Here is a 16,340-nt window from a genome sequence, read left to right on the forward strand (position 1 = left end):
CTTATATTTGAAAAAAATTACTTTATTTATATCATTAGTGATGCTTAAAATATGCAAATTTTTTTGCACATATCTATGTAGTGACACATATATGTAGATACGCTATTTTGTTTGGGAGTAAATTTTTTTTGACAAATTTATATAAATACTAGTTCGATTGTAGTTCAAACTAATATTTGTTTACAACCCCAAAATGTATACATACACGCATATATATTTTAAATGTAAAAATAGTAGCTATCTTATAATTGTATTTTAAAATGAGAAAATGTATTTCAAAAGGAATATAATATATTTCATACTTATATAAATATATTGAAAATAAAAAAAAATAAATACTATATGATTACACTTATTATTATAGATAAAATATATACCCATGTATTTATAATATCAACAAAAAAATACATAAAAAAAAATAGCTATACATTTTTATATCACCATGCAAAATTTTGTGCATATATATTGTTCATAAAATGGGATATATATAGCAACATTATTTAAAGTGAAATATATATGAATTATTCCAAACAAAACATATAATATTTTTTTAAAATAAAATAATTGATGATTAATTTTTTATAAAATATATATTTTTACTGCTATTTGTTTTATTTATTCCATATTTTGCTTTGCTTTTATTTTTTTTTTTTACTTTTTTTGTATAAACATTGTTTCTGTTTAAGTGATACCATCACTATAATATTACAAATATAATATATATTTCATTTTTTCTTGTACTTATTTAAGTAAACAATAGTTTACTTTTTTCAGTTCGGTCAATATAATTCCCTATGATAAAATGCTGATAATATAAATAGAAGTATTTTGTTCTTCTTCGCAACATTGTGAATATAAAAAAAATCGTTAAAAAACAAAAAAAGAGCGAAGAAAAGATAAACAAAATGGATTTAACTGATTCTTTTCTAAATATAGAAATAAACGATTTAAAAAGAAAAGAAAATGCATATTTATATTTGAATGAACAGGGAAGAAATATATCCCTAAATAATATGAACAAGTCAGGTCAAGAATTTACTGAAAAAAAAAAAGGCAATACTTTGGGGTTAAATCAAGAAAATTTGTTGCTAAAAATATTAAAAAATAATGAATTGATATGGAAAAAGAAAGAAGATAATGAAAAATTTTTAAACAAACAAAATTCGATTAACGATAACAATCATAATGATGTAAATACGCACATGTGTAATGGCTATTTACCTGCACATGTTAAGGAGGATGGTAATACATTTTTAAAAACCTCCTATGAAGTTTATAATATGATAAAATATCAAAATATAGATAAATACTACAAAACAGACAATTTAATCAATTTTTATAATGATAAAAATATATTAAGTTATAAAAAAATAAAAAGAAAAGATGAAAATAAAAATAAAGATTATATAGACAAAAATTATATTTACCCTAACGATTTGGAATCGAATATTTTAAATTTCGAGCCAAATAACTTTTCTTCAAATTATTTATTAGAAAATTTTAATAATAAGTTAGTAAATAATTACATTAACATTCATAATACAGATTATATTGAAATTCAGGATATATTTGATGAAAACAAATTAAATCATGTTAAAAATAAAAATTTATGTTTTTATAAAAATGTCGATTTAAAAAAGTTTAGAAAAAATGAAAATAATTATATGAATGATCTTATGAATTCGGGAAAAAAAAAAAATACTACTTACTCACACCATTTAAAAGAAAATCAAGTTCATACGAAAAACGACCAAAATAATAAATCACCCCCTAAGGAGGTAGAACAAAATGTAGACAATCTAAGTATATATGAACGAAACTCCCAAGTAGACATAATAAATAATAACATATCTCAGAATGATAGCCATGATTATATTTCCAACAATTTAAATAACGATTTTATTGATGAAATAAAATCAGATCAAAATCAAATTGAAGAATCTAAAAATAATATGAATGATGATATAATAGATTTTGATATAGACAATGAATTCCATTTTAACGATGAAAGCTTAGGTGATAAATCGAATAAAAACGAAGAAGACACAAAAAACGAACAAAATAATGATGAAATATTAGAAGATGATCTTATATTTTCTGAAAAGAATAGCAGCAAGCTTAGTGATAAGAATGACAGTTTGATGGATCTTCTAAATAATTATGATGAACCAGAAATAGGGGACGAAAAAAATAAACAAAATAATATCACATTTGAAAATGATAATGTAGATGATTTGTTAGATATAGAATTCCTTGATGAAAAGGAAAAAGTATCTGATCTTAAAAATGGTGATGAAATATCGGAACCGATTAGCGATTTTTTCTTCGAGGATGATGATCAAAAAGAAAAAATAAAATTAGAAGATGAATATTGCAAAAGTGGTGATGACAATTTTATTCCAGATTATGAATTAGATAAAAATAACATAAGTGATAATATGCTTATTATGAATGACATTGAAGAGGATAATATAAATGATGATAAAGATGATGTCGAAAATATAAATAATGTTCATTCTCAAATAAATGAAGAACATGAAATTATAAAAGATTTTGATTTAAATAAAGAAAAAACAGATTTTTATAATTCCGTTGTTTATTCATTTGATAATAATTATAATAATAAAGATAATTATACACATTTAAAACAAAATAATGATGAGTGTAACATTTTTAAAAATATATATCAGGAATATTATCATACCATAAATAATGATGAGTTAAAAAATGAACTTGAATTGTTTGGAAATCATATAATAAATAATAGCTACATATTTATGCTTTTAAATTATAAGTACATAAAAAATTATAACTATAATAATTCGTTATACCCCTTTAATAGTGATGATTATACGAATTATTTATTTAAAAATAAAAATATAGATAAGAATATTTTGCAAAATGAAAATATAATTCAAGAAGTGTTTGGAACTAATGATGATATACATACACAAGGAAATAATAAATTAAATAAAAAAATAAAAAATCGATCAAATTTGAAGCATATGCAAAATTTATATCAAAACCCATTATTTTCTGATCCACATCTTTTGAAAAATTTTAATTCATCCCCTATGCTTAGAAATAAAAATACAAATGGAATCCAAAATGGAAGTCATATAATAAACCCTCATGATATAAATACAGATCCAAATTTAGTTAATCAACCAAATAGCCATGTTATTGTCGATGCAAATGGACATATAAACAATCCTGACAATATCGATGACACTCAAAATGTAGATCATACCAATGCAAACGATATGTTAGATGCTGAACAAAATAATATAATTTCAAACATGATAAAACATAAAGTTAATTATGGTCATGAAGAAAATGATGATGAATGTTCTAACCATTTTAATGAAAAATATGAACATACATATAATCATATGAATAATAATAAATTATTACAAAATAAAAAAACGAATAAATTATTTTATATGGATTTTAATACATATTTAAATACGGATCATAATTATATAAATGGGCAAACAGATGCAAAAATATATTTAGGAAATTTTACTAAAATTATGGATGAGTTTAAAATGGAAGATATTCAATATAACGAACATTATATTTTTGATAAACTAAATAATAAATTATTACATGAAGTAGAAAAAAATTATTATATTTCCTACATGTTAAGAAATCTATTTTTAAAAGACAAAAAACATTCTGATATTCTCTTAAAGTGCTTGATTTATAAACCCGATGAATATCAAAATGTCGGGGCAATCAATTTTCATAATATTCTAAATGAAACTGGTGAAAATTTTCGAAGCATTGATAAACAAGTTTCAATTTTGTCGAATGCTGATGAGGATAATGCTCTTACAGCTTTAGACAAAATGAAAAAAAAAAATAAGCTGATCGAATTTGATGATAGCTATTTTATTAATAACAAAAAGGATAGATTAGAATGTGCTGAAAATATTTTAAAAAAAACGAAAAATATTATTTTTTTTTCACACCTAAAATTAGATAGCTATTATAAAAAAAATAATCCTCATGAAATAGAAAATATGATTCTTTCCTACAACAATGTATATGTAAATACTCAAATGACAAAAGATTATTATTACAGTTTTGAATTATCAAATAAAAAGGGAGTCATAGCTTTTTCTCGATTTCATAAACTAGACTTTCGAACAGGTATACATAAATATTATCACGACTACAAGAAGTTTAATATCAAGTTTAATAATGACTATACTAAGTTACACGAATTAGAAGATGTGGAAAATGAAGATGTAGTACCATGGGGGTGGGAAAATTTAGAAAAAAAATATTTAACACAAAAGGATGACGATTTAATTATTTCTTCATATTGGGATTATATTATTCCTGAAGTTGCAAAAACACATTCTTATTTTAATCAACCAATAAATAAATTTTTTAAATTAGGAAATCGACAAAGCAGTAGAAGTGTAAAATATCTTAGTATAGGGAACATAGATAAATATGAAAATATAAATAAATATTTTAATGCAAGTAATAAAAATTATTATATTAGAAAGACTTTTAAAAATATTATAAACATTTTGAATAATGAAAATTTTAATTTTGATATGCATATTTTAGATGCATGGACAATTGAAAAAGCTTATGATCATTCAATATTTGATGAAGATGATACGAATGAAAATATAAATATTGATAATAATGTAAATAACAAAATAGATGACCATTCATCTTTTTTTTATAATAATTCCTGTTTATTATTAAATGATGATAGCCCATTAATTATTTTAGAATATGTTGAAAAAGATCCCTTTGTTTTATTAAAACTAGGAATGAATAGTAAAATAAATCATTATTTTACAACGAGAGATGATGAAAGTTTATATTCCCTTGAATATAAAAATAAATTAAAAAAAATTATAGAGCCATTTGGTGAAATTAATGTTATAAAAGATCCAATTAATTATTTTGGTGTCCCTATTAAAATTAAAAAACAAGATCAAAAACTTACATTTATTGAAAATGAATTATTTAAAGCATTACTATTTACAATCCCTGTATATTCTATGCATAAAGAAAATGAAGACCATCCCATATTCGATGAACCATCACAAGCAATAGCCAACCACCTTGATAACACAAGTCAGACTCAAGAAAACGGTGTATTAACTAACATAGAAAATGAACTAAATACTTCGGATCCAATTCTTGCTGAAAATCAACTCGATGGACATATGCTTACCAACTCGGAAGTAGAAAATTATTCGAACGCTGCTAAATATGAGATGAGCGAAAATAATCCTCCTCCTAATGTTACAAGTAGTAACAAAGACAGTTCCAGCCTCTTTTATCATACCGATTTTTTACTTATAAGAAATATATCAAATAATGGAAGAAAATACTATATCAAGCCATTTTATGTTGATGTAAACATGTGTAAAAATGTGAAAGAAAATAATGTAGATAACCTGAACATGCATAATTATTATGATACTAGCCAAATAGAGAAGCATGAGGACCAATATAAAGCTAATAACTATAATACTGTGTATGGAGAAAATATAAATAATCAATATAGAGAAGGAAATGAAAATTATTTAAATATTAATTATACGAACTGCATATTTTATAATGTCGGATTTTTAGATATGCATGTAAGTACATATAATCCATTTTATAAAAAATATATAGACGAAAAAAGGAATTATGTAAGAAGTTGGTTAATCAAATTAATAATAAAACATCAAATTAAAGACAGTAAAAAGATTAAAGAGATATTAAAAACAAAATTAAATACATTTATAAGTGATAAAGATATTAATGCAATTGTAAAATCAGTTGATATAAATTTTATTCTAAGTAAAGAATATACAGATGAACGAAATAATAAAAATTCTTATAAATCGAAAAATGTGTGTATATTAGAATGCATTTATCATTTTATACAATTATATAAATATGAAGGAATAGATTTTAAAAACATTTTAGAGCATCAAGATAAATTAAATAAAATTATTTATCTCTTAAATATGGAAAAAGAAAGAGCTAATAATAATATTATTAATATTAAAAAAAAAATGAAAATTATTTATAATAAATATTGTTATAAATCAGAAGCTAAGTCTATACAATTTTCTCTAACCAAAGAAGATATATATATTGATATGATAGACAATTACAATTATGTTGGTTCCCATTTTTATGATAAGAATATTCTTAATTATTTTCTATATATTAAATATCTTATTTCATGTTCCCCTTGGAACATATTAAAGGATTATTCAAATAACTTGCCTACTTCGAAATATGGAAATAATAATACAAAACAAGAAGCTGGTAGGAAAAAAAAAGGGCTAGATAATAAAAAATATGAATCCTTGAATAAAAAGAAAAACAAAAACAAACTTAAAAATGCACAACAAAAATTAAAAATAAAAAAAAATAAACAACAACTTTATTATGATCAAAAAGACAATGATGCTACTTTAAGTACAACGAGCAATGATAACGACGCAACGAATAGTAGCTATAGTGATAATGATTTTGAAGGGTATGATAAAAAATATTTGAAAAAAAAAAAAAAAAAGGATATAAATCAATATAGAAAAGGGAAAATGAAAAACAAGCAAGATAGCGATATTTTTGAAATGAGTGATGAAGAAAATAAGGAACAAAATCAAGTTGAAAAAAAATATAATAAAAAAAAGAAGAAAGAAAAAAATAAAGGAAAGCATAGTCTTAGTGATCTTACTGATTTTAGTTTTAGTGAAGAAGATAATGAAAGTCTCGATGATGATAAACATAGTAATAGTTCAAGTGATGAAAAAGGAAAAAAAAAAAAAAAAAAAAATAATGACGATAATAAAAATGATGTCTTAACAAATAAAAAAAAAAACAAAAAAAATTATTCCTATGCTTTCTACCTATTTAATCATATCATATATAATGAAAAAATACAACAAAAAATTGGAAATAAAAAAGAATACCTAGACAATAATAATTATAATGATGGACCAGGTTCTAAAAATAGTGCTTATCTAAAAAAACAAAAATATCAACAAAATTTAAAATATAAAGGAAGAAATTTTATACAAAATAATTTTTTTCAAAAAAATGATGGCAAAAAAAAAGGAAATACAAACTTTGCAAAAGATAGTAAAGGATATACTTTTCATGGGAAGGGCAAATATAACTTCAGCTATTTTAATGCTAATAAACGTATGAACAAAGGTCGAGATGAATTTAAAAATGAAACGCAAATTGAAGAGACAAAAAAAAATGGATACAACGAATTTTCTGGTATTGAAGAATTTGATGAAGAAATAGAGGAAGGGGAAACAAATAAATATGAACAAGATATAAATAAAAAAAAAAAAAAAAAGGACCAAGGGAATTATTACGAAATAAATAACACATTTAATCTAGCTAAAAAAGATAAAGGAAAAAAAAAATATATGAAATACTTAGAAAATAATCAAAACCTAAAAAATAAAAAATCGAAAGAAACACAAAATTATATTGATGAACTTAATAGTAAAGAGATCAGTCAAAATATTAATTTTATAAATATCTATAGAGTTATAGAACATCTAAGTGGAAAAGACATTATTAATATTCTTTTAAGTGTTGGACTTAGTATCCTAAACATTAAAAAGATGAATAGAAATGATCAAATAAATAAGTTAAGAAAATATATTGAAAATGGAACTATAACAAATCAAAACAAAATTATATACATTACAATGATTAAAAAAATTATTTTAGAGCAGTTTAAAAATCTACATTCTCCCGTTTATTTAAAATATAATAATAATATTTTATATTTAAGTGAAAAAAAAATAGCAAATATTTTTAATAATTCTGATGAGTTAACCAAATTAAATAATAATGCTTCAACACATTCTGGAGATATAAATATTAAACGAACTAAAAAAGTCGAAAAAAATAGAGTGAGGTTAATTAAACATTTTTTTAAAGAATCTATTAATGATGATTCTGTGTGTTCATCAGATATGGGTTCATCTTCGGGTTCTGATTCACAATTAGGAGCTGGAGCACATGATAATGAAATTGGAAAAAAAAAAAAAATAAATGAACTTTTAGATGAGGAAGATGAAGAAGAGGAAAAAAAACAATTAGAAATTATAAGAGAAATGCAAGCAAAAAATAATAATATAGAAGATAATGAAAATAATTATAAATTAATTCATTGCCTAAAATGGACTAGAATATATATCAAAAAAAATGATAACACTACAAGCATTTATGAATTTACTGAACCAGGGGAAAATTATGGAAATGTAGATGCAAACTCACGAATCGATAATTATGAAAATAACTACAAAGAAGGGGATATGAACGAAATACGTTCTAACAAAAATTATAAATATGAAATGATGAAAAGAAGAAAAGAAATTTTATTAAAAAATTCATTTAAAGATGTTGAAAAATATCTAAGTAGTGAAAATAATTATATTGAGAATGTACAAACTTTATATATTTATGGAAAAAAAAATATTGAAACTTTTTTAAAATGGAAACATTTTAGAGGTTTGATAAAAAAATATTTTATTCTTATGCAAAATAAAGAATCAGAACAAAAAAATTTAGATGCAGGAGAAATGAATCAACTGAACCCAAAACAAACAGGAGATGATTCCTATGCATATAATGATCAAGGAACTATTAATGATAATATATTATTTAATAATGGAATTGTTAAAAAAAGAAAATATAAAAAACATAAAAAAAAATTATTAGAGACACCAGAAAGTTTTAAAACTATTATTAATATTTTTCCAACAGTAGGAGATGATATAAAACATTGGAATACTGATAAAAAATATTCTGAACAAAATAATCTAAAAACAGAGAAGAAAAAATTAAAAGATAAATATGCACATGGTAATGAATATGGTAAAAATAAAGACATGAAAAAAAAACATCTATATGATTTATCTGGAGATAATAGCGGAAAAATAATTAATAAAAAATTTATGAATACAAATTATTCTATAAATATTAAAAAAAATAATAAACGATATAGACAAAATACAGCATTAAAACGTAAGGATAAAAATGTTTATAATACTGCAAAAAGTAATTTATCAATAAGTAAAAAAAGAAAAGGTTGGAAATTACAAGCCAATCAAAAATCATATAATAATGATCCAAACAGTGGAGAACAAAATAATGAGCAAATAGAAAGTGATGAATATAATATGATTGAATCTGGAAAAAGAAGAGAAGATGAAGATGAAAATGACAGAAAAAAGAAAAAACGAAAGAAAGATAAACATATGAATAATACTGATGAATATATGAATAAAACAAATTCAACAACAGAAAAATATATTAGAGCTTCTAGTATGGTATCAGAAAGTAGCGCAAATTTAAATGCATACAATGATAAAAATGCTGATGAATCAAGTCGAAAGAAATCGAAAAAAGGAAATACATATAATAATATAAAAGAAATAATCGAAAACTTTAATGAAAAATTATTAACAATAATGAAAGATATATCACAAGTATTAAATTATAAAGCATTTTTAAATCAAGTTAATGAAACATATGCACCTATGTATTATAGTGTTATAAAAAAACCAATGTATATAAATAAAATCATTTTCCGATGTAAAAAAAGAAAATATAATAATTTAAGTCTATTTATTGATGATGTATATCTAATAGTAACAAATTGTAAACTCTATAATACCCCCACATCAGTTAGTGCATACTTACGTGAAATTGTTGATAATATGTTTCTTGATATAGTTAACAAAATAAAGGGAGATGATAATTTACAAAACTATAACACCATCTTAATTGAGCATTTTTACAAAAATAAACATTTCAACAATACATGGGAAAGTATAAATATAGAACACAGTGATTTACTTAATAATTCAGAATTAAGTATGAACAAAACGGGCGATTTAACAATTAATAATATGCAACAAGATAATTTGTCAAGCAACTTTATGGGCTCAATAGATCAAAGCAGAAATTACAATAATACCATGGATACAGATTTTAATTTAAATACCATGTCTGCAAATTATAACAGCAGCAACTTTCACAATGTGGAGTCTGATGCAAGCATGAACAAGTTGAAAGACGAGCATGATAATGCTAAGGAATAGGAACGACTTATAAAAAAATAAAAGCCCATACCCACCTACGCCGTTGCAGCATTAAAATTGCATAAAGGCTTCGTTACAGCTTATTGTTTACTGTTATATTGGGGTGTATGCACTTTTTATTCTTTCTCTTTTAAAATGTGCATGCACATTGATTTTATAGTTTTGTTTATATGTGTGTGTATGCATAATTAATCCGAATATGCATGGATTTCTCTATAGATATCCATATTTATACCATCCACACACACACGCTTACACATTTGGTAGTTTCACTTTATAACAACTACCAATATTATTATATCATAATTATATTTTCCGTTTTTTTGTATATATTTTCGAATTTTTTTCATTTTGTGGAATATAATAAACATTTTTAATAAAAAAAATATATATAATATATTTATGAACGTTCATATATTTTATGGCATTTTATTCAAATTTTTTAAAATATTTTATTAACATATTTTGAAAAAAAATGGCTGTTCATAAAAAAAAACTCATAAAAATAATAACAATAAACTATATTTTTATAACAAAAGGAAAAGCAACAATTTATTGCATATAACTAGGGTATACAAATTATTGAATGTTCTTACAAGGGAAGTGTATAAATATAAATGCAATTAAACAATAGGATAAAATATATATTATTATATCATTATATTCTTATTAAGAAAAAATGATTATCTTCCGAAATAAAATAAATATTAAAATAAACTTTGAAAATTAATCTCCTAATTCTTTATTTTTTTTACTTTTTTAATTTTTATAAGCACACGCAATTTGATTATGAATTTTTTTGGTTTTTTTTAAATGTGTAACTTGGTATCACTTTTGCATATATTTTTTAACACACCTTTTTTGTAATTTCTTTTTTTTGTAAATATTAAGGATTATTTATACGTGAATATTTATTTTGTTTTCATTTCATTGGGATTGTCATCTTTTTTATGTATAAGCCATACCAGCTAGCCTTGAATGTCTTGCAACACAGTTAAGAGGACGTACGAATGCTTATATACGCATCAGAAAACACAAAAAAATAAAAAATGGAAAGATGGATACTGTGAAATATTAGTTAGCTATGGTGTAACGAAAATATACCTATTAAATTCAAATAGAGTCTGCGTGGAAAGCTTTATTAGTAACAACATAGACTTTGGAAACATAGAAGAAGAAATCGAGTTATCTAATCATTTAGTGCAATTTGTTGATATTTATAATTATGTTGAAAGTGAAATAACAAATGAAATTATAAATGATGAATCGCGGAAAAGAGGAAACGAATTTTTTAAGCAAAATGACAACACAAATAGTAAAAAAATAAAAAACAAACATGAGACTATCAATTTTAATAAAAATTATAAAAATTATCAGATAGAAAAAGAAGAGATATTAAAGCCAAAAGAGATATTAGTTCCATCTAAAAGAGTAGATAAATATGCACATACTAATAGGAAATTTGAAGTGCCTAGGAAAATAGAGCCAGGCCAAGATAAAAGCGAAGAGCCCGAAAAAAATGAATTGAAAAATATGCACAATAAACAAATCGAAAATATTACAAAAGATAAAAAATATACAAAAAATATAATAGAAAATGTGGGAATACAATTTAGTAATATAAATAAAGAAAAGCATAGTTCTATAGATAAGAAAAACATGATAAGTATAACATATACAACCAATCATTTATTTAATAAAAAAAATACAACCAAATGGTATGATGGGTATATACTTGATAAAGAGAATGAAATAGAACTATATAATTTTATTGAAGAAAAATTATTTGTAAAAAAAAAAGATAATATTATTTATGAAGAATACATGCCATTTGGAACATATATTGTTTATAACGACTTTTCAAACAAACCATCCAGTGGTAGTAATAATATTTTAGAGCCATCTAATTTTGTTAAAAAAAATAAATTCAATACTAATCTTCATAGTGTTTTAAAATGTGGGATATCCAAAAACAGTAGTACAAATGTAAAAAATAATGATGAAAAGGAACCCCAACAAAAAATAGAATATTATAAAAACAATGAACACAATTTAGGGATAGAAAATCGAATTTTCTCAAATCCACGAAAAAGAAATTTGGATTTTTCTAAAGAAAATAACAATTATGATAATATTGCATATGAAGGAAAAAATCAAAATAATTTAGAAAAAAATTCTGAGAAGTGTAACGAACAAACAAAAGACAACTCTATAGATAAAAAAAATGGATCTATACATATTACAAATAAAAATGAATGTGAATTATATTTTCATACAAATTATGATTGTGATAAGGAAGAAAAGAAAAAAAATACAAAAATTGTTTTTTTTTCTGGAAATAGAGACGATTGTGATAAATATGAAGAAATAGTTAATATTGGTCAGGTTGTTAGTAAAAATCATTTTTCTCATGTTAATGTTTTTAACAACTCAATGAAAATAAAATTAAACACCGGATTAATTAACTATTATAATAAAGATAGAAACATTGAAAGGGATAATAATTCTGAACAGTCAGGCAATATAAATCGGTTATCATCCTTAGAAAATGCAAAACATTCTGATAATCCCAAAAAGGATTATAGCAATATTAGCAATAGACAAATGGACAATAATGGAAAATATGATGATAGTTATGAAAAAAATGTTTCTAATTCACTGTCTAGCAATTGTCATGAGAATGCATATTTAGAAAATGGAAACGAAAAAAAGAATAACTCAATTTTAACGAAAAAGGATGCATCCCTTCATGTGTTGGAAACAAAGACAGCTCTTGAAACAGACAAAAAATTAACCTCCTTAGGTTTAGAACAAAATTTATATTGTGACGTATACAAAATTAATAATATTTTTTCCTTTAGTAATAATAATAATAGTTTTTGTATAAGTGATGCTGAAAATATTAATAGGAACAATTTATTTTTACCTGTTTATATAACTATTCCTAAAAAAAAAGAAGATATAAAAAATAAATTAAATGAATTACCACATTTTAAAATACCCAATTTTTTTATTAACAAGTCAGAATATATTTTGTGTTTTATGAATGCTACACTATTTCAGATATATTATGAGATAACAAATAAATATATGTATATTTACGATAATTTAATATATGCATTAAAAGGTGATACACATAAAAATTCAAACTTAAAACATGGTAGTGAAAACATAAATACAAAAAACAAAGACCTTGATCCTTTTCCTAAAATGGGTGGAAAGTCCATTTCTAATAGTGGCACTAATAATGGGACTAATTTAGATTTTACGGGAGAATATAAAAAAAAAAAAAATTATAAAAATAATACTGAGGATAATTATATACTATTATTGGAAGATGTTGAACTTGTGTGCAGTTTACAAGACGGGAACGTCAACAAATATGGGAAGGGAGCATTTATAAATACAAAAAATGAAAAGAATACAGGGATTAAATATTTTTTAAAAAAAAATACAGACAATGGAATATTGATAGAAAAAAATGGAATAACACAAGTTCGAAATAATATAAAAAAATATATAAATACTAATCATATAATTATGTTAAGAAAAAAATGTGACTATGAAGAAAATAATGTATATACTACTCATAAGGACGACTTACTTTTATTTAATACTAAATGGAATGGGTTTAATAATAATTATATGGAAATATTTCCCTTAAATTTTGAAACCTTCTTATATATATGTGAACTATTTGAAAAGGAAAAAAATGTATTAACATCAAAAGAGTTTCTTTATTTTTTAAAAAAATATAAATCCATAAGTTTTCAAAAATGTTTATTTTTTATTAAACTGTCTGACCATTTAGATAATCTGAAACACCTCTTTTATTTTTACAAAAATATAGAAGAAGAAAATGTATGTTATAATAAAAAAAGTATTCACAAAAATATAAACTACATAAACTACATGAACAATAGTAAGGACAAATCTATGGATTACAATTTTGTTGGTAAACGAATGGGAGTAAAGGATTGCATAGAAAAGTCCCATACTAATTTGATACCGTTAAATAATGCTAGTATTGAATATAAAAATGAGTTAGTTCAAAATTTACAAAATAATAAAAAACTAAATAAAAAACAAAAGGAAATTATACAATCTGTAATAAACTGGTTTGAATATAAAAATGAAGAGGCGAGTGATATAGATAGCCAAAATAAACACGCTGACCAAACTGAGCACGCTGACAAAACTGAACAAGGAAGTAGCTGCATACTAGTTAATGGAATTTTCGGGTCTGGGAAAAGTACATTAATATGCAATACAATTATGTACTTAGATAAAATATTAGGATATGAAGAAAAACTGGTGAAGGAAGAAAGAAAACGGAAAAAAAAGGAATCTGAAAAGGGATATATATATGATTCAAATTCTGAGTTAAATGAAAATGGTATGCCAAAATATAAATCCCTTTTAAGCAAAATAAGAGAAGAAGAAAAATCTAAAAATAGTATAAATGATGAAAAAAAAAAAATAATATTAATGTGTAATACCAATTTTGCTGTTGATAATATACTTTTAAAATTGAAACGAGATTTTGAATTTTATGATTTTGCAAGAATAGGTAGCATATCTGAAATTAATGTCTTTTTAATTACAAACTTTATTAGTATAACATCAAAGGAGGGAAAAAATGCAGAAGACATAAAAAAATATTTGGAAAATTTTGATACGAATACTATGAAAGGTGAAAATTTAAATGATAGCCAAAATGAACGAGAACATTCACTAAACCAACACAGCGTAAAATATAATAACCGGAATAGACCTGATAAGGTAAGTGATATAGAACAGGGGGAAGAAAAACAGGAAATTTCTAAAGATGCCGAAAGCGACAGAAGTAATCCAAGCATAAATGGGGTGGCCAAACCAAATAAAATACACAAAATAACAGACATAAATAAATTAATTGAAGTACTAAAAAAAGAAAAAACAAATTCGATTTTAAAAAATAAATATAAAAATAAAAGAGTTATAGCAGGAACATGTAAAAGTTTATATATTTTTGAAAAGTTAAATACAATTAAAGATAGTATTAATTATTTAATTGCTGATGAATGCACTCAAATTGACGAATTGACACTCTTAAAGTTTTTTATAAAATATCCGATAAAAAGAATCATACTTATAGGGGATATTATGCAATTGGGATTTGTTATAAAAAGCAAAAGTGATTTATGTCGTAGTTTATTTTCAAGACTTATAGAAAATGAGCTATTCATTAAGTATTTTTTCATAAAGCAGTATGCGAAAGGTAAAGAAGAGAAAGACGCCATTGAAAATGGCGATGCTCAAGCAAATATTAGTATAACTACCGTAGTAGACAAAATAATCAAACTCACCGAACTAGAGTATTCAAATTATAAAAGTAAAATATATGAACAGATGTTTAATTTGCACTACGACAATAGTTGTAACCATATTAAACCGTATAAACAAACTAGTTTATGTATTAACAAATTAATAATAATGAATAAACAATATAGATGTCACCCAGATATAAGCAATATATGTAGTCATCTTTTTTATAACAATTGTATTAAGAATGCAAAATGTACAGAACAAAATAATATAATATATGATAAATATAATGCACATCTAAATTTTATACTTATACGAAAAGAATATAAAGGAATACATTGTAATTCTTATTTTATTAATGTGTTAGAAGCAAATATTATTTTAAATATTTGTGATCATATGGTTTCAAATAAAATAAATCCAGATAATATAGGAATAATTTCTTTATTTAGATATCAAGCTATTTATATTCAAAATAAAATGAAATTATCAAAAAATTATGACAATTTAAAAAAAATAAAAGTTAGTACAGTAGATTCTTTTCAAGGTATTGAAAAAGAAATTATTTTATTTTCATGTGTTTTATCTTTTTTTCCTGATGATCAAAAAAAATATACAATAAACAAAACAGAGCAGGAAAAAAAAGAAGCTAACGCACATTATAAAAATCAGTTATTGTATAAAAAAAATACAACCACACAAATTCAAAAAACAGCAGAACATGCAGAGCAACTATTGTCGGCTACTGATTCGTTCGATTATTTTTGTGAAAATAAAAACAGGATAAACGTTGCATTAAGTCGATCCAGAAATCAATTAATAATTGTTGCCCACCAAGCATTTGTTCAAAAAAATAAAATCTGGAGTTACATAAAATCAAAATCGAAAATATATTACTACGATTGATAAAAAGGAAAGGAATAG

General features: G+C 23.1%; 2 protein-coding genes across 2 annotated transcripts; both read left to right on the forward strand.

Moving 5' to 3' along the window:
• Nucleotides 1–905: 905 nt before the first annotated feature.
• PCHAS_1451000 (bromodomain protein, putative) lies at nucleotides 906–10,109 on the forward strand (the record flags this gene model as incomplete). Its single annotated transcript, XM_016799785.1, has 1 exon — nucleotides 906–10,109. The coding sequence occupies one exon, from the start codon at nucleotides 906–908 to the stop codon at nucleotides 10,107–10,109; it is 9,204 nt and encodes a 3,067-aa protein (XP_016655030.1).
• A 978-nt stretch (nucleotides 10,110–11,087) lies between these two features.
• PCHAS_1451100 (helicase, putative) lies at nucleotides 11,088–16,322 on the forward strand (the record flags this gene model as incomplete). The annotated part of the gene is made up of 1 exon (XM_733019.2): nucleotides 11,088–16,322. One exon carries the CDS (start codon nucleotides 11,088–11,090, stop codon nucleotides 16,320–16,322), a length of 5,235 nt encoding a protein of 1,744 aa, XP_738112.2.
• Between the last annotated feature and the right edge of the window lie 18 nt (nucleotides 16,323–16,340).

The sequence above is a fragment of the Plasmodium chabaudi genome, assembly GCF_900002335.3.
Source record: "Plasmodium chabaudi chabaudi strain AS genome assembly, chromosome: 14".
Taxonomy (NCBI): Eukaryota; Apicomplexa; class Aconoidasida; order Haemosporida; family Plasmodiidae; genus Plasmodium; species Plasmodium chabaudi.